We start from the raw sequence: 27,454 nt of genomic DNA on the forward strand, positions 1-27,454 counted from the left end.
ATCTTTAAGATTCAAAACTAAGCATTTAACATCTGTACCTGACCTCGCAAATTGCGAAAAAAAATCCAATCCAATGTTCCAGGATTTAGAAAGCCTCCCGAAGTTGTTACGTCAGCAAGGAACAACAACGCTCGCTTTTAATAACTTTAATTAATAATAATAATAATAATAATAATAATAATAATAATAATAATAATAATAATAATAATGTTGGATGAGCATTTGTGTATTTATACACTGTTTATACAGTGCGCGAGATAAATAATATGTGAATTAATATTTCATTATTGCCACAAGAGGGCAGTACCGAATAACCCAGTGTAATAATCGAAGGTATATGGTTGCCAGATTCACGTGTAGTGGAGTATGAAGTAGCTAACAAATAGGAGATTATATCTTTTACAGATGCTGAAACGGATTTATCAGTACTGCTTCTATTTTAAAAATTCTGGAAAACTGATCTGAGATCAGCACTTCAAGAAATGGTTATATGTCAACAGCAATGTTGTACTTGGAACTTAACTGAAGACATGTAGGCAATCTAATTATTATTAATGTATTGGTATTTAAGCATACTGATTAATGTGAGCGAGAACTTAGAATTATTATTTTTTAAATATATATAAAGTAAAATGTTCTTACTGAGGGATTTGGTTGGAGAGACTTGGCAACCCACAGCCACCACAGCTAATATTATGGCGTTGGAGACTTGCATTGCTTTTTTATTAGCAGATGAATTAGACGCTGATGAATGCATATATTTTAAGCCCAGAACACCTCACAAAGCTCGAAAAAACAGGTGAACTATGTTACTATTAATGTCTAAAATGTTTTGAGTCTGTTTGGGATTTTAGCGGGAGGGAAATAACGGTAGAAGGCTAGCTTTATAGCTAGTTTATGTTAGCTAGGGCTAAGACATGAAAAATGATTTTTGGGAAGCACTTAAACATGTATGTATTTTAAGAAAGTATAAGTCTACTGGTGCAAGCTTTCTTCGTGTTGAAAAGATACTGTCCTAGTATTTATAGGCTTTGTCTACATTAAGTCTGAGTTTCCTAGTCATTGTTTCTTAACGTTTTTATTCAGTGCATATTCATAAAATGATTCATCAATGTGATTAAACCACAGGCTGTATATTAAGAATATATAGAGTCTGGTTTAACTGTACAATATTCAGGAGTGTTAGAGCCTTGTGTCCCTATGTTTGCTGCAGAGATTTTGAAGTACTTTTTGTTGATGATGAAGATGAAGAAGGTGAGGATGAAGGCAGAAGGAACTACTTCAGTGCCACTGTTCCCAGTCTCTCAGTTCTGGATTTTCAGAAGTACTTTCAGCTTACACAGACCCAAGTTGAAGTAGGTCTGCAGACAGTTTGTCTTGAAAGTTTAAGGTGGACCAGAGAAACAAAACACAACAACATTGGGACTTCAAAACAACATCAAGGGAGAAGGCCCTTGAAAGCCCTGCCTCAGCTGACAGGATTTGTTCCATACACAGTAAATTCACCAGTTTTAAATTAACACTAATTTTGTTGATTTAACACTGGAGAATTTTGCTGTGTAGGTTTATGAAGTAAGAAACCCTGGTTGTCTAAATAGGCCCATTTGATACTGTTTTTAGAAATCTGTGGTATTAAAGTGAAAACACTCCTCCATGGATTGACTACTTCTTTCTAGCAAATGAAAACAAACACCACATATTCATGTTAACATTACAGAAATTGTATTTTCAGAGGAGGGGGTTTGTTAAGAGAGAATGCAACAGTATTAGGAGAGGAAACGCATGAACATTTGTGGAGAGAGCAAAAATTTTAAAGTGAGAAACAAACATATTAAGGAAGAAAATCCAGGGGGAACTTCTCATAAATGCGGCAACATTATTCTCAATGCTTTAATGTATATTTATTATTCATTAATGTCGTTGCTTTGTTGTCTTTTGGTTGCTTGCCAAATGCTGAAGTATTTTTAACCCTCCGGTAGGACTGAATTAGTCAATATTGCAATTGTAAAACCTTTACACATAAGTAAAACGTTCCGTTTAAAAGTGATTATGCAGGATTGACTTACAGCTGTTGAGGTTTAAAAACCTTTTCAAATTGTGATTGTGAAATACAAACATTTAGTGTTTCAGCTCTACAATCTGGGCCACAAGTCCACTGATTTCTAAAAATGCTTGGAGTTGGTTGGAACCAGCCAAATTAAGCACTAATGTCTCTAAAAGATACTGAATAATATTAATAGTAAAAAATAAACTTGAAATAAATACATTTCCTGATACTTAGACATTGTTTATTGTCTTAAAATGTATTCAGAAATTGTACCCAGGTGTATGCTGAAAAGTGTATACTTTTCTTCAGTTTAACAATTTTAACATTATGAACATCAAATATAAAACCATATAAAGACATATTTATCAAGATTATGTTCAATAGTTGGGTGGCACGGTGGTGCAGCAGGTGGTGTCGCAGTCACACAGCTCCAGTGACCTGGAGGTTGTGGGTTCGATTCCCGCTCCGGGTGACTGTCTGTGAGGAGTGCGGTGTATTCTCCCTGTGTCTGTGTGGGTTTCCTCCGGGTGACTGTCTGTGAGGAGTGCGGTGTGTTCTCCCTGTGTCTGTGTGGGTTTCCTCCGGGTGACTGTCTGTGAGGAGTGCGGTGTGTTCTCCCTGTGTCTGTGTGGGTTTCCTCCGGGTGACTGTCTGTGAGGAGTGTGGTGTTTTCTCCCTGTGTCTGTGTGGGTTTCCTCCGGGTGACTGTCTGTGAGGAGTGCGGTGTGTTCTCCCTGTGTCTGTGTGGGTTTCCTCCAGGTGTCTGTCTGTGAGGAGTGCGGTGTGTTCTCCCTGTGTCCGTGTGGGTTTCCTCCGGTTTCCTCCCACAGTCCAAAAACACACATTGGTAGGTGGATTGACGACTCAAAGTGTCCGTAGGTGTGAGTGTGTGTTGCCCTGTGAAGGACTGGCGCCCCCTCCAGGGTGTATTCCTGCCTTGCGCCCAATGATTCCAGGTAGGCTTTGGACCCACCGTGACCCTGAAATGGATAAGCGCTTACAGATAACAGATGGATGTTCAATAGTTGATTAATAAACCTCATATCCAAAACCATGAATTAATCTTGATGTAGAAAATATTTATTCCATTAAAATGTGGATGTTTTGTATAAATCCTTTTTACATTTGTGACATTGCTTAATTTGCAGCTCAAATGTTTGATCTCTGCCAAGAAAATGAAATGTGGTTTTGTTTAGAAATTGATATGTTAAGTGTTCCATAACAATGATGGTGTGTACTGTTTGATATCTGTTAGTAGATCACCAACCATAAATAAATTGTAAAATATATATGTTATGTATTGTGAAATTCCTACTTGTCTGATGTAGTTTCTCTCTTTATCCTTCAGGAGTTGGCAAGTTTGTTGTCTCCATTTGAATGGGCCACCAGTAAACTTGAGGGATGGACTGTGATGCATGCAGTGCTGGCTAGTTTATGGACGCTCTCGACTCTGGAGTCTCTCAGCAGTGTAGCAGCTCGCTTTCACACAAATGAATCACTAATTCACCAACAGCTTAATGAGTTCTGTACACATGTTAATGCAAATTTTGCTCAGAAGATCTGTTGGCCTAAGTGGAAAGAAGCTGATGCTTCTGTTTCTGGGTTCTCTACTAGTATCGGGTTGCCTGGAACAGTTTGTGTGGTGGGTACCTGTGTGATCCCCATTGAGAGGCCCAGTGATGTGCCAGATCCAGAGGCATATCAAGACTCTGAAAAGGCATACTCTGTGAAGCTCATGGCCTTCTGTAACCACCAAGGTGGCTTTACTCACGTAACAGCTGAGCATCCTGGAAAATGGCATAACTCCAGAGTCCTTCTAGAGACAGAGGTTGGACGGGCGTTACAGGAGGATCCAGTGAACCTGCTTCGTGGGAAGCATATTATTGGTGATGCCACGTTTCCACTCTCAGAACATATTCTCACGCCATTCCCAGACTATGGAACGCTAGGAGAGAAGAAGTTGCGTTACAATCTGAAAGTGCAAGCAGCTCTTCAAGTGATCCAAGCCTCTCTCCATAATCTGAGAAGCAAGTTCCAAAGACTCAGATGTTTACAGATGAACTCCATAACCCAAACCAGTCTGGCAGTGAAGACCTGCTGTATAATATATAACATGTATTTGAAGTCTAACAATGGTGCTTATGTAGAAAATATAGAGGAACACTCAGATGTCCAGGAGCCTTTCTATGAACTACCTAATGGCCACTCTGGCAGTCTGGGTGGAATATCCAAAAGACAGGATATTGCAGCTTCACTTGGGCGAAAGCCTAAAAAAGACTCAACAAAAGGATACTACAGGTTGTGGTATGAAGCATGAACAATAGGATAAGACACTTTTTTTCATTGCACTGTTTTGGTTAAACAGCAGAATACACATTTTTCTTGTGTGTAATACGTGCTTTTACATGTTCCTCTGTAATACGTTCCTATGTTTCTTGTGTATTGGTGCTCTGGTTGAAATCTGACATCTGTATTCCAACATAACACTATAAACTTCTTAGACATGCCTTTAACATGCTATTTTTCATATTGAGTAATATTCTGTAGCACACAATGAATGAATGAATGAATGAATGAATAACTTGGCTTTGAATCACTAATGGTAGATGAAGCTGCTACCTGAGGCTGCTCTACATTAGCCAGTTAGAAGAAAGCTTTTAAAACAGTCTGCCCTCTACCTCAAAAGTGCATGTAGTTATTCAGATATTGAATAAAACAAGTGTTTTATTTGTGTTTAAACCAAAGACACTCTGTTATACTGCTCTGGGTCAGTAGGCATGTTTAATGTTAAATGGTTACATCTTTAAATTTTCATTCAGATTTCCCCTGGAACAAGTTAATATTTGAATGTACTGTATTTCTAGATGTTTCACACTTACATTTTCCATCTCTGAAAGTGATGTTACTCTACAGACACAGATTAATATGCATCTTTGGGGAGGCTATTTTGCTTTGTAATCTTAGTTTTTGTCCCAGTCAGGATGATGATGATCATGAAAAGTATTCTACTTTGTTTTCTGAGAAAATGTAAAAACAAACATGTGAAGAACAATGTCACTGCAGTAGAGTAATTAATTATAAATGTATTGTCTGTGGTTAGATGAGAAATATTGTAAATATTGTTGTGGTTTGTTTGTAGGAAAAACTCAATAAGTCGTACAACTGACATAAAGTACAATGTATAGTCCACTATATATATATATATATATTAATGGGAGGAATAGGTATATTAATTAAATACAATGGACTAAAGGGAAAACCTTTCATTTGGTATTTATTTTCAACTATTTAAAAGCCATCTATTGTGGGTGCCTTTATAAATGGAAATGTGTGTATGAATCATTGAACCAAATATATTACGTTAGTAGGGTATATTTTAATGGTCATATTGACACAATTATTGACATAATTCATCTTTTAAATGAGTGGATTAGTGTCAGACTTATGATTAAGTTTTATGCTGTAATTTAAGTCTTTTTCCAGAAAATGAAATATTGTTTACAAATACTGTTATTTTGAGACAGGAGGTTCATAACAGAGTAGAGTTTAGTTACACATTGTTAACGGCATTAACGGCATTCTCATCTGTATTCACCAAACCCATCTTAGAAATCTGGATGGAATGCGCATGCGAAGAACACGTATTCAAACGCAGCGGACCTGCCTCTTTCAGTCGCGATGTCAGGAACAACTATATCTTAACACGGCAAAATAAAAGTCTTAAAAACCCAGACGCAATAATGAATAATAAAAAATAACTGAACATAAACTTGACGGGTTCATAGGCTTCCTGCTGCTGGACTGATAATTAATAAATTTAATCATTAATTAAATATTTAATAAGATTAAATATTATTACTGCTGTTATGTCTGCAGTAAAGTATTTAATTTAGCCATAGATTCTAAACACTCGTGTTCCCTCGGTTTCATATAGAAAATCCCTAGCAAAAATTCGACATACTTACAAGACTATTTTCAATATCTTATATTTTAAGCACCTGCTTCTAATTTTCTTGAGGTAAAATTTCTCGTCTAAAAATGCAATTAGTTCTCACCTCTGTCTCAAACTGCCCTTTTGACATTTTTGACACACTGCAGTTTCAAAGTGGAACAGGTTTTAGCACATTATACATTTACTTAAAAAAACAAAACATGAAAATGTTAACACATATAAAAACACATGATTTTCCCTGGGGGGGGGGGTTCTTTAATTACACATGTCATTTTTATATGTCTCCTATTACGCTATGAGAACTGTAAATGTGCATTTGGGTCTGTGTCCATCAGAATTCGCATACTGTCCGTCTCTATACCTGAATCACAAACATAAGTCTTTTATTTTGAGATCTGGCCCTGACACACTCTTGTAGACCCCTGTGTGTGTGTTCAGTGAAAGTGTGAGAGCTGCTGAGGGGCGGAGAAGCGGCGGTGAGGAGGAGAGAGACCGAGAGAGAGAGAGAGAGAGAGAGAGGGGGAGAGAAGCGGAGAAATGGCCGGACAGCAGTTTCAATACGACGACAGTGGGAATACGTTCTTCTATTTTCTCACGTCCTTCGTTGGTCTAATAGTCATCCCCGCCACCTATTATCTCTGGCCCCGGGACCAGAACGCAGGTACAACGTTATGGACGATGTTAAAGTCGAAAGAATCATTAAACCACGTCAGTTCAGCCACGTTAGCGGTCCCTAGCTAACATTAATACGATGCGTTAACCTTACCGCAGGATGACCGACCGTTAAAAACAGTAGTACGAGTTAATGGATTTAGCTGACGGTTATGTTTGTAAGAGCGGTTTATATACAATCCTTCAGTGTGTAGTTTGTTAGTGAAGTTAGCTTTAACTGTTGACACGAGAGTTGTTGACATGGCTAACTTAGCGTCTTAGAGCTAGCTTGAACCTTTTGCAAACGTGTATTGCGGGGTGGTTTATTTATGCGCTGCTTTCTTAGGCTTTGGTCGTGGCTACCGTTTAAATGTTCTTTTGGTGAACCGTAGTCTCACAGTAAAGAATGAATATGCTCTTTGAATAATGTCCCTACAGAGTTAGGCTAGCTCACTGGCTAGGAAACCTAACAGCTTTGAACAGTCTAATAATCCGTCCCCTATCATAGACACGCTCCAGGAACAATCAAGTTTTAAACCTTGAAAACACGCATGTGTCGTATCTTGCACGGGATAAGTAGTTGATAGTGGGCTGGGGCATTTCTGCTTTATAACTTATTGCTTCAAACAGGCGAATTCAGACAGTCAGGGTTTCTTACATCATCTGCCTATGCAGCCAATCTCGGCCCTTTGCGGCGCTGGGCGTTTGAGCTTGAGGCAAGTGGTGGGGGAAAAAAGCTGGGACTAATTTCATATTCATAGATCTGTGTGCACTGAATTAAGGTAGCTAAAGGTTTAGGGTTGTATCTGAGCCACTCTTGAGGCGTTAGGATATGCTGTATTGTTGGAAATTATGTATAAATATATCATGCTGATGAGAATAGATGAGTCTTAGGAGTTTAATAAATGTTCATGGGGGATTTCAAAATGTGTAACTGCCGCAGCTTTTAATATGGACTGAAGAATCTTGAGTGAGAAGCCACATTTTAAAATTTATTTCATGTAATTAGCCTTAATTAACCTTCTAATCCTTTAACTAATTTATGGAATAATTATGCTACGGGACCAAAAAAAAAAATACTATCCTGCTTATAAATAGTTTCTGGCTGTTTGTGGTGTAATGTGTCTGAGCAATCAGCTCCACGGTCTGACGTGTTGATACGGAGGTCTATCTCTTGGCTGTGTGTAGTAATATATGACTAGATGCCATATTTGAGGCAGTATTGCTCTATATTATCTGATACAATTCCTAGTTAGTGCCTAAAGTTAATACTTTAAGCTTGTGGAATACATTTGTTTTAAAGCTACTAACAAAACAGTTACGCATTTGCAGTAGAATGGAATAACCTAATGGCTAAGGCTATAGGTTTATATAGCCACCCACAGAATAGGCGTCCAGCAGTTCTCTATCCAGCAGCATTGAGCTTATTTGGAGTAGAGTTTGAGATCCAAAACTAAGCTCTTGTGGGCTGAATACAATCAATTCTTTATAGCAATGTCTGAACAGAATCTACGCTATCTAGTCCAGAGATTTCCCAGAAGAGCAGAAGCTGTTACTGCAGCCGAGGATATTTTGGATAAGCAGATGTTTGCAAATTTTCAGCTGTAGGCTGTATTTTATATATTTATATCCGTTAAACAGATTGAGATCCTCAACTGACTTATTCCAGGTAGAGGAAACATCTGTCAGGTTCAGGAGCAGTGTGACAAAAATGTCATAACGTTAAGTCTGTATAGTGAAATAATTGTCATGTCAAGGTATGTCTTTGAAACAGATACAGTGTGGTAGTAGTGCCATATTTAACAACTGCTATTAAGAAGAATTGCACAAGATATGCACAAAACATTTTTTGATTAGCATTTCTCAGCACTGGGATATATCTCATTTTAAAGGCATATATATATGTATGTATGTGTGTGTGTGTACGTCTGTGTGTTTAGCTCTGTATAATTCTCCATAAGATGGATGTATAATTCACTGTATCTCATTCACTGTAGTTTCAATAAAATACACATTTAAGAGCTTTCCCTGCTACATAAACACCTATTTTATCTTCATTTAAGGCTTGCTGGTGAACTGTCTGGTTGAGCAAAGAGCGGAGAGAGCACTAAAATGTGCAGTGCAGGGGTACTCAAGGGACAGGATTTAGAAAAACTGTTGTAACTTCAAGCCCTCAGGCAAGAATTGCCAAAGCAGCCACAGTGACCTCTGTAGAGAATATTACAAATCTTACAAAATAAAATGGGCAGCTATTTGTTCAATTTAAGTTTGCTTTATCTGAACTCAAAGCATCATATCTGATGTCAGTATAACACACATAGCACAGCTACTTGTTTTAATAACAGTTCAGAAATGGTATAAGACTTTGGCTCAGTAGTTAAATGGAGAGTTGTGCTTAATATTTACTGAAGATGTGTGCAGATTTAAAAACGCTTCCTATGAATGTAATTTGTGTTTGGACCTTTTTAAAATAACTTTAATGACTTATAATAAATAAATAAATAAAATAAAACAAAGGATAAAACAGATATCGAGATTGAGAAGTGATACAAATAGTGATTACATCCATTAGATTGTTATATAAACATACTGTTATTAGCATATGTCCAAATGATTGTAGCTACTTCTATTAATCTGTTTTTCTTGAGGTACACTGGTTGCTGACACAGATGTTTAACAGTGCGCACACATCTTGTATAATCTCTGTAGAAAAAGTTTGCCCAAATTACAGGACCAAAATATGAAGCTAAGGTCACATTATCCAGTGGCAGCTGTGCTAAGGGGCTCTCTCCTGTGCTGGACCACCATTCAGTATCTTTTGGAATGAGTTAGAATATCCAGAGGGCTTTGATATCCAGAATCAACCAGCATCAGTGCCTGACATTACTAGGTTTACTTATAAAAGCAGCTTTCTTACTAATTGTTGTGTACTTTCAGAGCAACTACGGTTGAAGAGCTTGAGAAGAGTTCATGGAAGATGTCTGTGGTATCGCCTTCGGCTTTTGAAATCACAGCAAAGCATTGTCCCAACACTAAAGTAAGTTTGATCTTGTGTATGGGAGAGACTGAAATGTGCAACAGCACTACTGTGGTATGATGCTACTTTTTAGGTTCACGCTGCACAAAGGACCTTCTGCTTCTGTATGCAAATTATCTGTGTGTCCTTGCAGCAAAGATGGGAACATATGGTTTAATTATACATTCTGTTTGGACCTTTTAAAGAGATGTATTGTTAGTTATGTAGCTTGGTGCAGCAGCAGCTAATAATAGAAGATCTGCTGTCATTTACTGTGGTGCAGTAGAATGGTGGAGGCAGGGTGATCTGAACACACACACACACACACACACACTGAAAGAATCATCTCTCAAAGTGCTTTAAAGATTTTCAAAACCAATTTATCTCATAACCAGTGTCACATTGTAGTATACATGAATGGCTCAGGGATGGGAGTTATTTTTGAGTTCTTGAGCATAAAATTAATTTTACAAAAGTTGTATGGTGCATAATTTACTGTGTAGAGGGATTTTATGTATTTTAAAAATATCTCATAATACCTTTGCTTTTTTTATAGCAATGTATTTAAGAAACATACTTGATTCCTGTGAGAGTCAGTAACTTTGATGAACAACACAGCTGTCAAAGTTTTAAAGGACAGGCTGGTGAATGTGTCCCTTGGGCACTGACAAGTTTGAGCGGATATTTTAATCTAGGACGGTTTGACATGATTTTTCATGCATGAACCCTAGACGATATTTTCATTTAAATCTTCAAATGAGATTAATATTTTAACAAAGATTAAATAATTTATTTAATATGTATTTTTATGCATTTGTATAAAACTGTTTAAAATCCTTTGGCTCAGTGTTATTAGTTAACTTTTGAACCAAACATGCAACCATCAGAATATCAGTTTTAACAAATTATTCCAGTACTAAACTACATTGGAAGCTGTTGTAATGTACTTGAAAAAATAATTTTGTCTGAATTCTCATTACATAAGGACTTCGTTATGAATGAACCTGCATTAGAACCCTTATTAAGAAACCGTTTTGATTAAAATTAGGATCCAGTTTTAATAATCTGAAGTTGTAAATGTATAATATTAGCCCAGGTTAAAAAATATTAACCTTAACCTAAACAATAAACCTCTGCTGCTGTTTACTCTTAAAAAAAAAAGATAAAATTAATCATAGGCATGATTAATCCAGTTAGTTTTTTAAAATAAGTAATAGTTAAATAACTGCATTTGCCATTTAACATTAAATAATCTGCATCTTCTCTTCAGTACAGTTCAGATTTCTCACAGCTGAAAGATTGAGAGTAAAGCCTTTTTAACTCTTGAAGTCTGAGTCTTTGTCAAATTACAGGCAGAATTCAGTAGGAAGAGTTCCTAATTCAGAAATGCTGCAATAATGTTTTCAATATTAACTGTATAGGTTCATAGTGCCATCATAAGATGTTGCCTTGGAAACCATTTCTATATTACATATACCTGAAATGAAACAGCATCATTTTTTCCAGTTTTATTCAACCTTGAACATCTTGATAATTTCGTTCTGTGGTAGAGAAAGGGAGGATGCATATATACTACTCTTTATTTGTTTAGTTGCATGTGTTGGGGGAGAGCAGATTAGATTTCGAAGCTCTGTACTGTGCTCTGTAGATTAAGGAGGATGACATACTGTATATCAACAGTTTTTATGTTTGTTGCAAATCAGTTTATTTAACAGTAGATTCTACATATGTTAAATGTGCCCTTTTATTTGTTTTTTATTTTGCAACAGAAAAGCAGCTCTGTTGGTCGGTTGGGCAATATTTATCTTCCTGGCCTATAAGGTGTCTAAATTAGATCGTGAGTACCAGGAGTATAACCCCTATGAGGTCCTAAATCTGGATGCGGTAAGACCAATTTTTTTAATTACAGTAATTTACAGTAAATGTTTGTTATTTAAAAATAAATTGTGTATTTCTATATACATATTTTAAATGTTAATTTTATCCTGAAATAGTCCAAAATATATAGTTAATTGTGTCTTATTTTTAACAGGTTTTCACCTTTTTTCTTTTGACACTCAAAAGTTATAATTAATTAATAAGAAATTAAATAAAGTGATATTTGAATTTTGCTATAGTTCATTTGTAGTCGTAACGATCTGTTTTGTTTTGTATGTGTCCAGGGGGCATCTGTGTCTGAGATTAAGAAACAGTACAGAGTGCTGTCACTAAAATACCATCCTGACAAAGGAGGAGATGAGGACATGTTCATGAAGATAGCTAAAGCTTACTCAGCGTAAGGATTTTCACACTATATTAGAGCTTCATTGTTCAGGTTTATTTATAGTGCTTCTGCTCATTTTGCTGTTGTGCCCCAAACTGGAAACAATTACTCTGTACACAATGTGTGACACTTTGTTGGAAATGAGCCCCTGCCCACACAAACGCCAGCTTCCACAGATGCGAGCAATAAAAGTCTTGTTAACAATATGGGGAATCTCTTTTCAAAACAGTTTGGTCATGTCAACTGTACTGTGTGGAAACTTGGATGCTGTTGATGTTGAAAGGCTTCTAAATCCTATGGTTTTCGTTCAGTTTCATTTTGTTATATTGTCTACCAACTTTAACGAACCTATGTATGGATAGACTTATTTATTTATTCATTTTATTTATTTTTATTAGTAACAAAATACTAAATGTTTACTGGCACACACACTTCTGAATTAACCTAGTTGTTTGTGAAGATAAACATATGGCCAATGAGAAAGGAAGAATTGCACTAAAGTATATGTACTCCCTGGGTTCTGTAAAGCTGCGTTGTGAGAACATCAGTTGTAAAAAGCATATATAAATTTTGATTTGATTCCTTATATTTGTATGATATTTTTCATTATTGCCCCTTTAGTTTTACCTTAATCTTTATTAAGGTTGTTGAATATGTCACTTTTGTATTCGTTTTTCCATTATTTTTACAGTTTAACAAATGAGGAATCACGGAAAAACTGGGAGAACCATGGTAACCCTGATGGCCCTAGAGGTGAACGCCCTAAACACTGCTGATTTTTAACTCTGTACCTTAATTGGTGGTTTACATCTAGGTAAATTTTCTTTCTCTGTCTCTCATCTCTGCTCATCTTCCAATTGCCCTGCTGTCCAGTCACAAGTTTTGGGATTGCTCTCCCTGCATGGATTGTTGACCAGAAAAACTCTATGCTGGTAGGATGTCATTGATATCATATATATTTTTTTAAACACCGCATTCTCATATACCTGAAATACATAAGGGTTTTGTCTATCCCCTCTGATATTGAGCTGTACGTGTGGTTTGCAGGTTCTGCTGGTGTATGGTTTGGCCTTTATGGTCATTCTTCCTGTGGTCGTGGTAAGATACTTTATTTGTTGATATTTTACTGATGAGTATATTTCCGAACTCATTAAAACCTGCAGCTGTAAAGTCTTTTCTTATAAAGTCTTTTATTAAATGATAAGCAACTCTAATTACAGACCAAATACTTATGTACAGTTCATTGGTATGATCATGAAGAAAATTGTCTGCAAACAACTTACTAGCTATCTCTTCTTAAATAGCTGTCTAGAGAAATTGAGGTCTAGGTTCTGGCATAATCATAGTACTAAGACAGCTCTTATTAATGTTATTAATGACATTTGCTTAAATACAATGTCTGGAAAAATACCTCTTCTATTTCTCCTTGATCTCAGTGCTGCCTTTGATACCATTGACTATAGAATTCTTATAGACAGATTGGGAAGTGTGTTGGACTCTCAGAAACAGTTCTAAAATGGTTCAGTTTATACCTGCAAGGCAGGAACAGCTTTTTTGAAATAAAAAATATTATTTCACAGTGTGCTGGTGACCCGTGGTGTCCCACATATTTCGATCTTTGGTCCACTCCTATTTATGTATACGTGCTTACTCTTGGCCAGCTTCTACAAGACAGTCTGACCTACCACAGGCAGATGATGCTAAGATTAATTTGGCCCTGTCCTCAAATGACTGTGGTCCCTTTAACTCACTTTGTGAGTGCCTTGTTTACATCACTATCTTGATGAGACATTTGGGAACAAAAATAATTTTGTTTGGGAACAGAAAAAAGAGGCACCTACTTACTCCCTGTATGGCTGTTAAGTCCTCAAATCAAAGGAAGTAGCACATAACTTTGGTGAACCAAAAGATTAAGATGGCAATATATGTATTCATGTTTAACTGTTTCAAAATCAGCCTTTAATCTCCTTAAGAACGTCAATAATATTAGAGATATTCGGACTAAACTACACCTGGAGAAACTCATCCATGAATTAATTTCAAGCAGGACAGATTGTTATAATGATATCCTAACTGGATCCACAAAAAGAAAATTAAACTGCTGATTAAAAAAAACGCTTCTAAAGATCAGTATTCGTAGCCTATATGCTAGAGGCGATCTTTATTCATAACCTCTTTACTGAAGATGATCCCTATATACTCTGTGCTCTAAGGGTGCAAGCATCTGCTGTGTGCCTTCGTTTCCTTATTAGAATTGAAGCAGGTAGAAAGGTGTAAAATAGTAGAATTAATTAATTCATCCATTCATCCACCCATTCATTGTATGGAGGCGCTTGTCCAGTTCAGGGTCGCGGTGAGTCCGGAGCCTTCCCAGAATCACTGGGCCCAAGGCAAGAACACACCCTGAACCAGTCCATAACTAAAAAAGTAGAACTTTCTGTCAATATTTATCGTTTACCATTTTAATTATTTAGTTATTTCTACGGTTTCTTTGTGTAATTCCCCCTTTACTCTTTCTGTGAAACACTTGGAGTTGTTATTGGGTATGAAAGGTGCTCTATAAATAAACATGCTTTGCCTATTAATTCTGAAGATTTCTATTTTAAATATTTAAATCAGTTATGACTGTTAACAAGTATGTGTGTGTTCCTCTGTGTGTTCTAGGGCACATGGTGGTATCGTTCTATTCGCTACAGTGGTGATCAGATCCTCATCAACACAACTCAGCTTTTCATGCACTTTATGTACAAAACACCCACCATGAACATGAAACGTAAGTACACATTCAGTTTTGAAGTGTGTAGAGTAGAGCTCTGAACTGCTAGACCTTTTCATGCAACACAAGTATATTCTCCTCTTAGGAAAATCTTTTGAGCCTGATCAAATTTACTTCAGTTTTAAATTAATAGCTTCGCCCAAGGGGATATATTTCGGCTATTCAAATAACTTGGGTCCATGTAAAATGACTCATGAGTCAATTGTACTGGAGCCACATACTGAAATGACACATTAAATTGCCTTTGATATATGAATAAATGCTAAGAAAGAAAAATACACTGCTAAAGTACACACTTTTGATGTATTTTAGAAAGCAAGGGTATTAATAGGAAATTTGTCTTACATTTACTGCAGTAACCACCTCTGCTTTTCTGGGGAGGATTTACACTAGATATATGAATGCAGAAGTGAGAACTATGGCTTGCATCTATCCCTCCATCACGAATGTATTTTTAGATGCCTTTTAAATGTAAAACTTATTTAAAATATATCACAAAAATGTTTCGGGCACCATGTAGCACATTGGAAACCATTTTATGTAATAGCTTTTCTGTTAGATAACCTTTTAGAAACATACTGTTCTGATGTCTATTTCTTACTATTACTGCGACCAGTTCTGACTCAAGTTTATGTTGAAGGGAACATTTCACATCAAACAACTATGAATGACTTTTAGACTTCTAAAATGACTTAAAAATTCAGAGTTAAGATGTCTTTTTTTTATTATTGACATAATGCAATTTATGAGCAAATAAAACTACTTCTCTAATTCTTCGCACCATCTCTGGAGCCTTACCGCCCCAGTATCTAACCAGACTTCAACTGCAAGGTCTTTGTTATCGTCTTTAATAAAACAAAAGTGCTTGGCAGTCACCTTGACCAAACAGATGGTCTCCTTTATGACTTTTCTTTGGGTCTTTCTTCATTGTTTCACAGGGTTAGTGATGGTGCTGACGGCAGCATTTGAATTCGACCCACGTAGTAACAAAGAGGCTATTATAAGACCTACAGACAACATTGAAGTTCCACAGGTAAATGAATTTGTCAAAGCACAGGGAGCATAATGTTGGAATGTTAAACTAATGTGTCTGCTAAATATGTATTCTGTTTAATTAAAATGCTACTCGTAACACTGAGCATGTTGTTTGTAGCTGATTCGGGAGCTGGGGAACATCAATGTGAAGAAGAAGGAACCTCCATTCTGTTACCCCTATAGTCTGAAAGCTCGTGTTCTTGTGCTCACACACCTTGCGCGCATGGAGGTCTCTGAGAATATTGAAGAAGGTAAACAAATCTCTCTCACACTTAGGCAAATACATTCACTAGCCTGGATACTCGAACTGTTGCTTCATAGTTTTACACATTTTATTTAATTGCATTTGAGTGATTGTGTGTCTTCCTTTCAGATCAGAGGTTCGTAGTAAAAAAGTGTCCTGCCTTGCTCCAAGAGATGATCAATGTTGGCTGCCAGCTCACAATGATGGCCACTAGCCGAGGAGGTATACTACTCTGGGCTTAGCATTGCAGAAAATATTCTATGCAACTTCTGTAGGAGGGTAGGAACCACCCCCTCCCTCTGTTGATTTTAGGACAGTGATGTGAAAATTAATTACACTCTGCAGCTGTAGGGGGTGTCCAGGAGCTACATAACCTAATCTTACCTATTGTTCCTTTAAAAGTGCACATTCTAGGTCTACAAAGCATATCCTGTGAATAAGTTTTCACTTTGCACATAGTTGTGGCTATATATTGCCAGATATTTCCTCTTTCAGTGTAAACTGTGCACTCCTAGTTTTGTGCCATACATATGTTATCAACCTCACCAGTCAAACACCTGATGTTGCTCCTCCTGTACACATCGCTTTAACAGAATGAGCTCCATTTTAGATGGTCCTTGTTTGAGTGGGTGAATCTTGCCAAAGCTTAACTACAGAGCAAAAGCTAAAGTAGCATTAGCATAATGGTCTACAAATTGTTCCTTTCATTTGTCCATCAGTCTGTTCTGAAAATAGAAGAGTAAACATGAACCTTACTGCTATTAATATGTTGCCATATAAAGGCAGATGCTTTTAGAGATTTATGGGCACTGCAGTGTCCTCAGGATGACCCACATATATGAGAATATTAGGTGCTTATGCAGACAATTGTTACATAGTTCTCTGGCTTAGATAATTTTATGGTAGGTTGTGTGGGTTTTTTATTTTTGTTTTTTAATTTAAAGATTGTGATTATGTGCAGGTTTCCGTGCTCCTAGATTGACTTCTATAGAGAACTGTATGAAGCTGACTCAGATGGTGGTTCAGGGGCTACAGGAAGCCAAGTCTCCTCTTCTTCAGCTGCCCCATTTTGAGGAGGAGTATCTCAGATACTGCATCTCCAAAAAAGTATCTAAACACTACATGTCTTTGTATAGCTATAATACACAACACTACTTCATCTCGTGATATGTTTTTGATTTGGGGTAGTGTGTTTTATTTATATTTGCTTGTCTGTTTCCCATTCCCATTCTCTCAGTATAAAGTGCGGAGTATTCAGGACTTGGTCAGTCTGAAAGACTCTGACAGGAGGAACATGTTGAGGTTTCTGGGAGAGGAGAAGTATGATGAAGTCATGGCAGTCCTTGGAAGCTTCCCCCACATTACCATGGACACCAAACTTCAAGGTTGTGCTCATTGGCTTGGTTTACTTGTACAAAACGGAAGGATATTACAGGGGATTATTAACAAATTGCATGTACTGTATTTGGTTATCTTTTCAGTGCTGGATGATGAAGACAGCAATAACATCACAGCAGGGTCTATTGTCACAGTTACTGTCACCTTGACGCGGAAGAGAATGGCTGTAAGTAATGCATTTGCATGCCAAGCAGAATTGCAGTCCAGTCAAATGATTAGCCAGCAGGACAAAATATCTGGATTCTTCCTCACTTGACAAATATAGTTGCAGTTTGCCGCTTGGGGTTTACTTTCTGCCCGTGAGAGCTCATTTTAATCACACCCAGAGTATTCAGCCTCAGGTGAGGTGTGAAGAGCCTTGGGCAATGTTTCCTCACTGCAGCAAGTACAACCTCTCTTAATTTTTCAGCCATGCATGCAGTTAGAGGAGGTATCCACAAGAGGTCAGTGTAATGTTTTAAGTGCATTACATTGCCCTTTTTGGAAAGTGTCTTGCTTTGAATGCATAATATAACCAGAATTTTCCAACTTGCTTAGTATGGGTGAATCCCATTTCCTATTTTTACCCCCTACCACTTTTTGAGTGTCATCATCCCCTATGAAAAGAGCCCGGTACATAATCAAAACACAAAATAGAACAGTGATTAATTTCCTGGCCAGTCTGTAGGCAGTTCTGCTACATGATACCATTAAAACTGATTTAAACTAATATATTATAATGGTTATCACGGGTTTTAAAGGAGAAAATACACGTGCCTTGGGAAAAGTTCTGTTTCACGGTCTATATAGCCCAAATCCTTAGTCATACCCCTTTATCCCAACAAAAATTGAGACACCATACTCCTAGGCAAAATGGAGAGGTATTGATAAGTGATAGCAACAAGAGAAGGAATGGGATTTGCTCTAAGTTTTCCTACTCTTCTCTCTCTATTCATACATATGCTTGTATTTATTTCTAGGAGGTCTTTGAGAAGGAGCAGGATCCTCAAGCCCCAGCAGAAGAAGCCAACACAGAGGAGGTGCTATGATCTGTTTTATACATTTTCAAATGTTTCTGTGATCAATATGGTAATACCAAATAATGGTAATTGTCAATGTTAATATAAATTGGTAGGTATTATGTTTAATATGATTTTAGTTTACCACTTTTTTAAAAGTTTTTTTTTTTATTGGCTTATGCAGCAAGGTGATGCTGCCAAAAACAAAATGAAGGTCTGGCAAAATAAGAGTAAAGGAGCCAAGAAAGCAGCCAAGTCCAAAAAGAAGAAACTAACTAAGAAAAAACCAGTCTCTCAGCAGCAGGCTAAAGGAGACAAAGCCAAACAGGCCAATGGCAATGTGGCAGGAAATGTAAGTAGTCAGTCGTCAAGTACAAGTGGCCAATCTTCCATTTGTTTGGGTTTTGAGTTATTAAAATGGCAGTTGACGTGTTTTTCACAGGAGTTGGCTGTAGTAACGAAAGAGGAAGAGGAGGATCTTTCTGACAAAGGCAGCGAATCGGACGAGGCGGAGGGAAATAAGGACTCTCCCAGTGAGAGGGATGAGGAGAGTGACAAACAGAGTGACAATGAGGGGGATGAGATTGCAGGAGACGATGAGGAGGTTTGTGTGTATTCCTTACACATGCTGTTGTGTGCAATATCTATAAAAATATAGATATTGACTGCCCCCCCACCCCCAAAAAATGGCGAGGAACGCTGTAGAGTAAAAAACTGTTGAAAACATAAAAAATCTATGGTGTGACTCATAGGAGTGGGAAGCTCTGCAGCAGAGTATCCAGCGGCGTGAGCGAGCACTGCTGGAGACCAAGTCCAAGATCACACATCCAGTCTATAGTCTGTACTTTCCTGAGGAGAAGCAGGAGTGGTGGTGGCTCTACATTGCAGACCGCAAAGACCAGACACTGGTGTCCATGCCCTACCATGTCTGTACACTCAAAGACACGGAGGAGGTGAGTAAAAAGGAATGGTAGGGTGTCATTCAGGCATAGGCATCACTTTTATTAGAGCTATCTTTGAGATATAACATTCATCTTTACAGCTTTAGTTACCTCCATAATCCATGACGAGTTACTCAGTACTTTTTTATTTTTTTAACTGTAATTACGTAACTTGTTACTTTTTTTAATAAATATAATATTACTACTTATTTCCTGGTTGCTCTATAAAACCTATACAAAGGTGTATACTTGAAAATATTACTGAAAACCCAGTATACATTTCAATAGTGTATTAAACTTTAATAATAGCTAATTAAATTTGAAATTTTATTAGGCAGTTTCCAATAAAGTTCAAAAGCAGCTGCATTCAATCATTAATTTTGCTTGAATAATATTTAAACCTATAGAGCTTAGAGAGTTTTGTGCTGTTTCTTAATGAGTTTTATATGGAATAAATGATCCAAAGCAAAACTCAACTTTTGAATACAACCCGCAGAATACACATTATGAACAAGGGTTCTAACATTACTTTACCCCATGTTACTCCCAAATGAGGTTTCCTTCAATTTCAGGCCTTGAATGCAGGCCACTTGTTGTGTTTTGAGGTAGTTGGAGTTCTCTTCAGCCTGTGAATCGTTATCTGTGAATCGTCAGTTTTATATTTGTATGAAAAAATACATTTTTGACAAATAACTTGGGAAGTTTACAATGGTGGAGATTTTTTTTGCTCTTGCTCACACTGTGTTAATATGCACAAATAAATTGTATGCATGTAGCAAGTATTTTTAATCCACTTTTGGGTGCAAGGTGTCACTCCTGTTCATCACCCACAAACCTTACAAATGATCTGCCACTACAGATTTGGCACAGGCTTTAGGCCTGTTTCCTGTCCTTATCCAAAATTCTATTTCAACTGGGCTTGTGACCAGCACCAGGAGCGCACAAGCAGAACCCCAGTTAGTTAGAGATGCAGTGACATGAATCTAACTCCAGAAATAAATGATCCAAAGCAAGACTCAAACACTGGCCGGTGTGGCCCTAGGGCTGCGTGGCAGTGACACCACCTGTCTGCACCACCACTGCACAGCTATAATAAATGTAATGCAATGAAATTTAATGTGTAATACATTACACTGCTTTCTAGGAAATAATAAACATTACACTAATGGTAACTCTTCTGCAAAATTCTGTGTCAATACTGCAAGGAATCTGCCTGTCAGAAGTTTTATGAATTGGAGCAGTGGGGTGGATCACAAACGTTATGGGCAGGAGTTTCAGCACCATGTCACAGCTTTCGCTGTATGCATAGTCAAACAAATTAGAACTTGATGCTTGCTTTTGAAGGGGAAGGACAAGGTCTCAGGTGCTCAGGTCTCATTCTTCCAAGACCTGTGAAACTGCTCACCACTTTATTTTTAAGTGGAATGCAACTGGAGGAGATTGGAGGGGGATGCTAACTTTGCATTGGCTAGTAACATGAAGAGTGATAGGCTTTCCTACCAACCGAAGAATGCAGGGCAAATGGGGTTCTCTTGAAATCTTGGCCTCAGATGGCAGTGAACAGTGAAAACTGGCACCCGATGATTGCAACTTTTGAATACAACCTGCAGAATACATATAATACGCCATAATATAATGGCGTTTATAGCGGAATTAACATTGCTGTATGAACAAGGGTTCTAACATTACCTCATGTTACTCCCAAATGAGGTTTCCTACAATTTCAGGACTTGAATGCAGGCCACTTGTTGTGTTTAAAAAAAAAAAAAAAAAAAAAAAAAAAAAAAAAAAAAAAAAATCTAAAAGTTTGAAAATATGTTTCAAATATTTTGTAGCTGGTGTCTAATATCTGGCAATATATCACTTGTTGTCAAATTGAATCACTGGTTTGTTTGAAAGGAAACTGAATGTGTGGGATGTTAAGCTTTACCCTAATGCAGTCTGTTTCCCAAATTTCCCCATCTGCTTTATTCATAAATAGAAGAGACTATGGCAAGAAGCAATTAGCTTGCATTGTTGCATCTAGCAATCTCTTCATTAGCAGATGTGAATAAGTTTGCTTAGGGTGGTGATTGTGGTTTAATTATAGAGTGGATTGTCTAGCTGTCTGTATTGTGTATGGATTTAGTTTTTACTGAAATGTTCTTTCCCTAATTTTAGTCAGGGTGGGTATTACAGCATAATTGTAGATTGTTTGAGTGTGATAGATTAAATTTGAATGCAAAGGATTGAGTGTGAATACAGTCTGAGGAAAAATATGCCTGTCATGAAAATGGAACGTGTTTGTATGTGTGAGCATTATTATAAGTGTATGCGTGTGACAGGGGGAGAGCGAGAGAGACGGGCTGAATGATGCGCTCTGCATCTCCTCCACAACAGCTTTCCCCATAGCCTGTTGCCAGGCAACCTCCATGCTGCAGTGTCTGTCTATTTAAAGGGCCAGTTACAGGGCAGTCAGATTTTGTACCAGAATTCAATGATTAACAAAAGATGAAAGTCTAAGCGATCATGTGACCCTCCTTTGTTTTTGAGTGCATTGTGAACTTACAGAGTTTTTCTTCCTTTTCTCAGGTTGAGCTGAAATTCCCTGCTCCATCAAAAATGGGAAACTATCAGTATTCCGTGATCCTCAGATCAGACTCATACATGGGGTTAGATCAGATCAAGCCACTGAAGGTCAGCATTTTAACTTCATCTGAAAGTATTTGGTGTCTTGCTATAACCACACATTTTGTGGGACAGACACATTTGTGTTGATATAAATTAAGTATAGTAATATATAAATAAAAAAAGTATAGTTTCAATTTTTTGTTATTTATTTTTTTGTTATTAAATGGAGCTTTAAACTCATGTCTATTTTGTTTCTCCAGTTGGAGGTGCATGAGGCAAAGGCCATGTTGGATAACCACCCGCAGTGGGACATCCCAGAGACTGAAGAAGAGGAGGAGGATCAGGAGGACAGTGATGTAATTGAGGAGTCAGAGGAAGATGATGAAGATAATGACTAATCCAGCCAACCCATGCGAACTCGAACTATGTTCTCACAACATGTGCCCTCTCTCTCTGACACACACACAAGCTCTCACAGACAGCCCAAAACCACTGACATACCAGTGTAACCACAAACAGTGTGGTATAGACAGGTATGGATTGTGATGCCCCTTGCCTTGGTTCCAGACACGCATATAGTTATGTTCTTCACATGTACGGTAATTGTTTTTTTGTTTTGTTTTTTTTATTTAATGTCTTCATTATCAGAAAGGTAAAGAACTCATGCCTGCAGCACCTCCGACACCACTCCGCCTCAGCAGAGGTGTTTGATCAACTGCCGTTAAAGACAAATAAACAGACCTCTTCCCTCAAAAACAGACACTTCATGATGATCATTAATTAATTTCACACTTTTATACATTGTGCGTTTTCCCTTCCCTTCACATTTATAGTCCAGTGTAGTTGCTGAAAACACTGACTTACCAGTATCCAATGCGGGCTGTGGCTGGTGTGAGCCGGACTGGCTAATGAGGTGTACTGTGCTGTGGCTGTGTACAGGGAATTGAGTGACGATGTGAATGGGCACTTGGAGGGGTAAATATTAATAACGCATCTCATTTTAGCTCTAGTTAAAGGATGTGAAAGCTCACCTTCAGCTTTTGATGATGCTCAATATCCTTCACCTCACAGATGAATGATGATTCCAGACATTCCACAGCCAGCCTACAGTGCAGTCTACCCTTGATCTAAGTCTTGAAATTCATTGTAGTGATTCTTTGTCCTAATCCAAGGTAGACCAGGGTGCTGCCTACATATTGCTCTTCCTTTCTTTTTTTTTTTTTTTGGGTGAGAATTTCCTTCCTTCGCCTTTGAGAGATTCTGTTCTGTTAGGATAACAAAATAAATAACGAATGTCCAAAAATCAGCAGGTGTTATTTAATTATGCATAAAGGATAATGCCCCTCTTGCTGACGACACTCAAACATACTTAACTTAATGGCAGCATGGCTGGGATTCAGCACAAGGGTGTTGAAATGGTGGGGTTTAGAGCCTGTGTAATTGGTTGTGCTGCAGAAAATGACAATTGATTTAAACGGTAGTCAGTAAGTTCAAGTAGATTTGTGGTTCTCTGACAATTCAACAAAACCTTGGGATTTTGTGCTGCGTTAGCATTGTAATATGCCTTTTTGTTCTTATTTTCATCCTTCAATTCATGACTGTGTGTAGGCGTTAACCACAATTTGGGTATGTTAATGTCAGGTTAGATTAAAAGCATTTTCTCAGTATTTTAGTTCACATTCCACTTACATAAAAGGCCTTAATCTCATTGAAAAATGTAGGTTTTTTGTTTTAAGAACATATTTTTGGAAGATTTTACATTGCATTCCCATCTGGCAACGGTAATATAAACAAGCAAGAATCCTGAAATTGTTTTAATCAGGACTTGCCATTTATTTCTTGAGCTCAAATCTGTTATGAATAACAAATTAATTCCAAGATGCCGAGTTAGACATTTTGATGTTAGAAAGGGTTTTATAAGCAGTGGGGTATTTCTATCTGCAGAAGGCTGCCATTTGAAAGACTTTGCTTTCATTTCACATCAAAGCTTTTCATCTTCAAGGCAGTGGCCAGCCAAAATTAAGCCCTTTTTTTATCTTGTAGTGTTTGGCTAAGAGCACTTTGACTTATTTCAACTATTCATGTTTTTTGATTATTTAAATATTTAGTTGTGTTTGGAGGATGTTATTTTAGAGGGTGGGAGGGGGCTATTATTGGATGGGCCGAGGTGGCATACTGTCTTGTGATTTGGAAACAGTCATTTGCATGGTCTGCTCTGTGTCAACAGGATGGCCGTGTAGCTTTACTCTGCCGAAGAAGCTGTTTGTTTAGGCTGTGACATGTCTGTAGTGGTGCTGTGTAGATTACTAATGGGCTAGATGTCCCCAATCTGGCCTCAGACCCCCTGCATTTTTTTTGATAAGGCAGAATTTAGCCTTCTGGTCTGTGGACTGGGTTATTTTTATTCCTGTACTACAAGTATTGAGTGGAGATTTTTGTTTGAGTTAGTAAGGTGTTACAGGCTGCTTTTGAAAGTGTATTTAATTTATGACCAGAACAGTTGAGTCAGATCTGTTAACTTGTGGAGCTTAGGTACATATTCTGCAGGCGATTGAAAGTTATGAATTTTAGAGACATATATTTCAAATGTAACCCTTCTGTTCCAATCTATTATCTCAAAGTTTATTTGCCCCCTAATCCCTGCTCCTTTTTTTGAATTTCAACCTAATGATACTGGATTCTGATTGAATTCCAGTGGCATATCTATGTATTGTAAAATTCTATTTGAATTTTTTTTTTTTTTTGGGTATCTACTTAATGTACTTTTGAGTTAGCACTGGCCTTAACATAAGGCTGTCTGCATCTTTGGAGAGAAGGGTAATATTCTGGCTGCATGTAACAAACCTACACACGCACACCTACCCTCCCATCCAAAGGATGCTCTACCAAACTATTAACGTTTACCATTTGGATAGATATTTTAGTATTGTAGATCCACGAAAGAATGTAACATCAGGTAGAATGCTGTGTAAAAAGCTGTGACTCAAACAGATACAATAAAAACATACCTTTGTACACACACACACCACCACCACACATAGAAACACATTTAAAAGCTGATCATAAGATCAAACATGTATAACCCAGAGTAACAGGCCAGAAGAGAGGAGTATAGCCCAGTAAATCAGTATCTGCCACTTTTGTTTACAAGAAACTCATTGTAAATGGAATATATATAAATATATTATTTGTATTTAAATCATTTCAAATAAAAGAACTTTTAAATCAGTCTTCTCCCACTCCTCTTTTTGGATGGGGATTTACAACTCAGATTTTGACCTAGAATACTCCAAAATTTCTGCAGAGTGGAAGCAATGATTCAAAAATGGCTGAGAAATAGGCATTCAGGCTAATGTAATTTGAAATAACGTGTGATTGGTTTATTTTATGAGTACAGCATGTTTCTCTCCACCATTTAAATGATTTAAAAAAAACAAAAAAACATTTCATTTTAGGCCAAGACCGTAAAACTATCTAAAACAATGTCAGGCATTGGGAATGATCATAAACACCGAGGCCTAATGTAAACAGGTAACACGTTACTGTGAGGGAGTTCTGAGTAGATTTATAGCCTCAGAATGACTGTTTACATATCAGCCACGCAATTATCCAAAACTTATCCATGATCAATCCTAACAAAAAACAATTCCCCTGTTCTTGCTGGAGTATTTATTTATTGATTTAAACGGTATTGCTGCTCTTATGCCCTTTTATAATAATCATTTCTGCTTTATAATTGTATAAACCTGTTCTGGATTGTGCTTCCCGTTTTTTTTACACTGCAAAAATATGGCGAATTGAAGGTGTAATTTTTTTAGTCGTCCATTTTATTAAGTCTGGAATTAATCCTTGGAGCCATATCCCACTGAACAGGTGGCAATGCATATTCAGCATTCAGGCAGGGCACTGCTTTATATACAAAATAAGTCAAAAATAGACAGCAAACGTGAATATATAAATAATTAAATATTAGTGGCATTCACATCGAAGGACGATACATTTAAATTAATTATTTAAACGGACGTGAAGCCTATGCTAATGTTTATTCCTCAGTCCGGACCTAAATCTACAATTTCTGGTATTTCAAACTCAGTCCGTCGTATTATTCATTTATTTTTGACCATTCAAACAAAATACACCGTGTTTTATCTTAGAGTCTGAAGGAAAGAGCCTGAAAGAGATCAGCTGTATGGTTTTATTTTTGAATAAATACTCATAGCTTACTTGTTAATATTAGCGTGTTTAAGAACAGCAACATATTTATTTACAAGAGTCTCATTTTAACGGTTACACATCGCTGCGGTGTCAAACCCTTCAAAATGGTGACTTTACTGAAGGACTGGTGGGTCTCATCGTTTGGTGCCATATATAATGACATTTTTGACACAAGAACAGCACCTGTGACTGAATAAGTTGGGGGGGGGGATAAAAAAAACCCGTTAATTGTTGGTGTTTTCGTTCCGTATGAGGTTCATGTTTAAAGGAAGGTGAAAAAGTGAACCGTTAATTTAGTGAGGAGATGCCTCAGAAAAGTACCGTTTTTAACGAGGCTTTTTTTCTCATCCGCCCGAAAAATAGAAAAATGACCGACTACAGTGGGATGTACTGGAAGAGAAATTCATTCAGGGAAAAGGGACGCAGAACTCAGGAACTAAACACGGTATTGACTCGGCTGAAGTTAATCCTTATCCCAATTTCCCGTTCCACCTTAAACGGTGCTGCTCAGGCGCCAGAATGTAATATATGAATAAACAGTGCAGCCGTTACATTCATTACATTCTGGCGCCTGAACAGCACCGTTTAAGGTGGAACGGAAAAATATTAATAAGCAGTCAAATTCAGCCCCCGTTTCTGTAGGGGAGGGGGCATTTCCAAACTAGAAATGCTGAAGGGGATGTTTCCAGCCTTTTTGTCCTCAGACACTGTACACCGAAGAGGGGGGAAAATACCATAAATTCGCGTCTTTTAAAACGGATTGAGTTTACTGTGGGACGTGTTACCTGCCTGACTGACCAAATCGAAATCCCAGGCGTCTCTCGGTTTAATTAGACCCCTCGAGGTGTGTGTGAGTGTGTATGTGTGTTCGCGCGCGCATTAGTGTATTTGCTACTTTCCGGGGACCCATATTCACCAGGGTGGTCAACGGTAATTGACCATTTTCTGATATTGCGAGGTTGACGCCAGCTGTGGCACACAACGTGTGTGTGTGTTTGTGTGTAATTTTTAACACTTGTTTTATATAATGCAAGTTTTTCTGAACTATAACCTAAAAAAATGCCTTTAGAACATGGGCTGTCTGTGGAAATACCCCACAAATTTATGAATACAAATGTGAGTGTATGGGCGTGTGTGTGTGTATAGAGTATGGATGATTTGGATGTAGGCGATTTGTCGTTAACTCGCCGTAATCGGGACAGTGTTTTATCAGAAGGTGGATGTAAGACCAAATATAATTACTGAAAGTCTTAAGTTATTTAAAAATGACACCGAAGATAGGTGAGGAGGAGCTAAAAAAGCGAGTCT

At 37.5% G+C, this 27,454-nt stretch overlaps 3 protein-coding genes across 4 annotated transcripts in view; all 3 read left to right on the forward strand.

Moving 5' to 3' along the window:
- The first annotated feature begins 666 nt into the window (after nucleotides 1-666).
- On the forward strand, nucleotides 667-5,261 carry si:ch73-257c13.2 (uncharacterized). Its single transcript, XM_066677038.1, has 3 exons — nucleotides 667-799; nucleotides 1,214-1,355; nucleotides 3,396-5,261. The coding sequence occupies exons 1-3, from the start codon at nucleotides 696-698 to the stop codon at nucleotides 4,362-4,364; spliced, it is 1,215 nt and encodes a 404-aa protein (XP_066533135.1). The 5' UTR covers nucleotides 667-695; the 3' UTR covers nucleotides 4,365-5,261.
- Nucleotides 5,262-6,327: 1,066 nt separating this feature from the next.
- sec63 (SEC63 homolog, protein translocation regulator) lies at nucleotides 6,328-25,143 on the forward strand. The gene is made up of 20 exons (XM_066677242.1): nucleotides 6,328-6,660; nucleotides 9,588-9,687; nucleotides 11,436-11,550; nucleotides 11,829-11,941; nucleotides 12,621-12,682; nucleotides 12,803-12,861; nucleotides 12,977-13,027; nucleotides 14,594-14,702; nucleotides 15,644-15,738; nucleotides 15,859-15,991; nucleotides 16,114-16,206; nucleotides 16,946-17,091; nucleotides 17,222-17,369; nucleotides 17,466-17,548; nucleotides 18,342-18,401; nucleotides 18,565-18,732; nucleotides 18,823-18,984; nucleotides 19,133-19,333; nucleotides 21,893-21,997; nucleotides 22,192-25,143. Exons 1-20 carry the CDS (start codon nucleotides 6,537-6,539, stop codon nucleotides 22,327-22,329), a joined length of 2,265 nt encoding a protein of 754 aa, XP_066533339.1. The 5' UTR covers nucleotides 6,328-6,536; the 3' UTR covers nucleotides 22,330-25,143.
- A 1,091-nt stretch (nucleotides 25,144-26,234) lies between these two features.
- scml4 (Scm polycomb group protein like 4) overlaps nucleotides 26,235-27,454 on the forward strand; it is a 45,844-nt gene continuing 44,624 nt past the window's right edge. The window contains exon 1 of one of the 2 annotated variants that reach the window (XM_066677765.1): nucleotides 26,235-26,273. The gene's annotated coding sequence lies outside the window, so the exon portion shown is untranslated. Of the gene's footprint in view, nucleotides 26,274-26,497; nucleotides 26,592-27,454 lie in introns of those variants that run through there. The other variant, XM_066677766.1, reaches the window with a different exon arrangement.

The sequence above is a fragment of the Hoplias malabaricus genome, chromosome 7 (genome assembly GCF_029633855.1).
Source record: "Hoplias malabaricus isolate fHopMal1 chromosome 7, fHopMal1.hap1, whole genome shotgun sequence".
Taxonomy (NCBI): domain Eukaryota; kingdom Metazoa; phylum Chordata; class Actinopteri; order Characiformes; family Erythrinidae; genus Hoplias; species Hoplias malabaricus.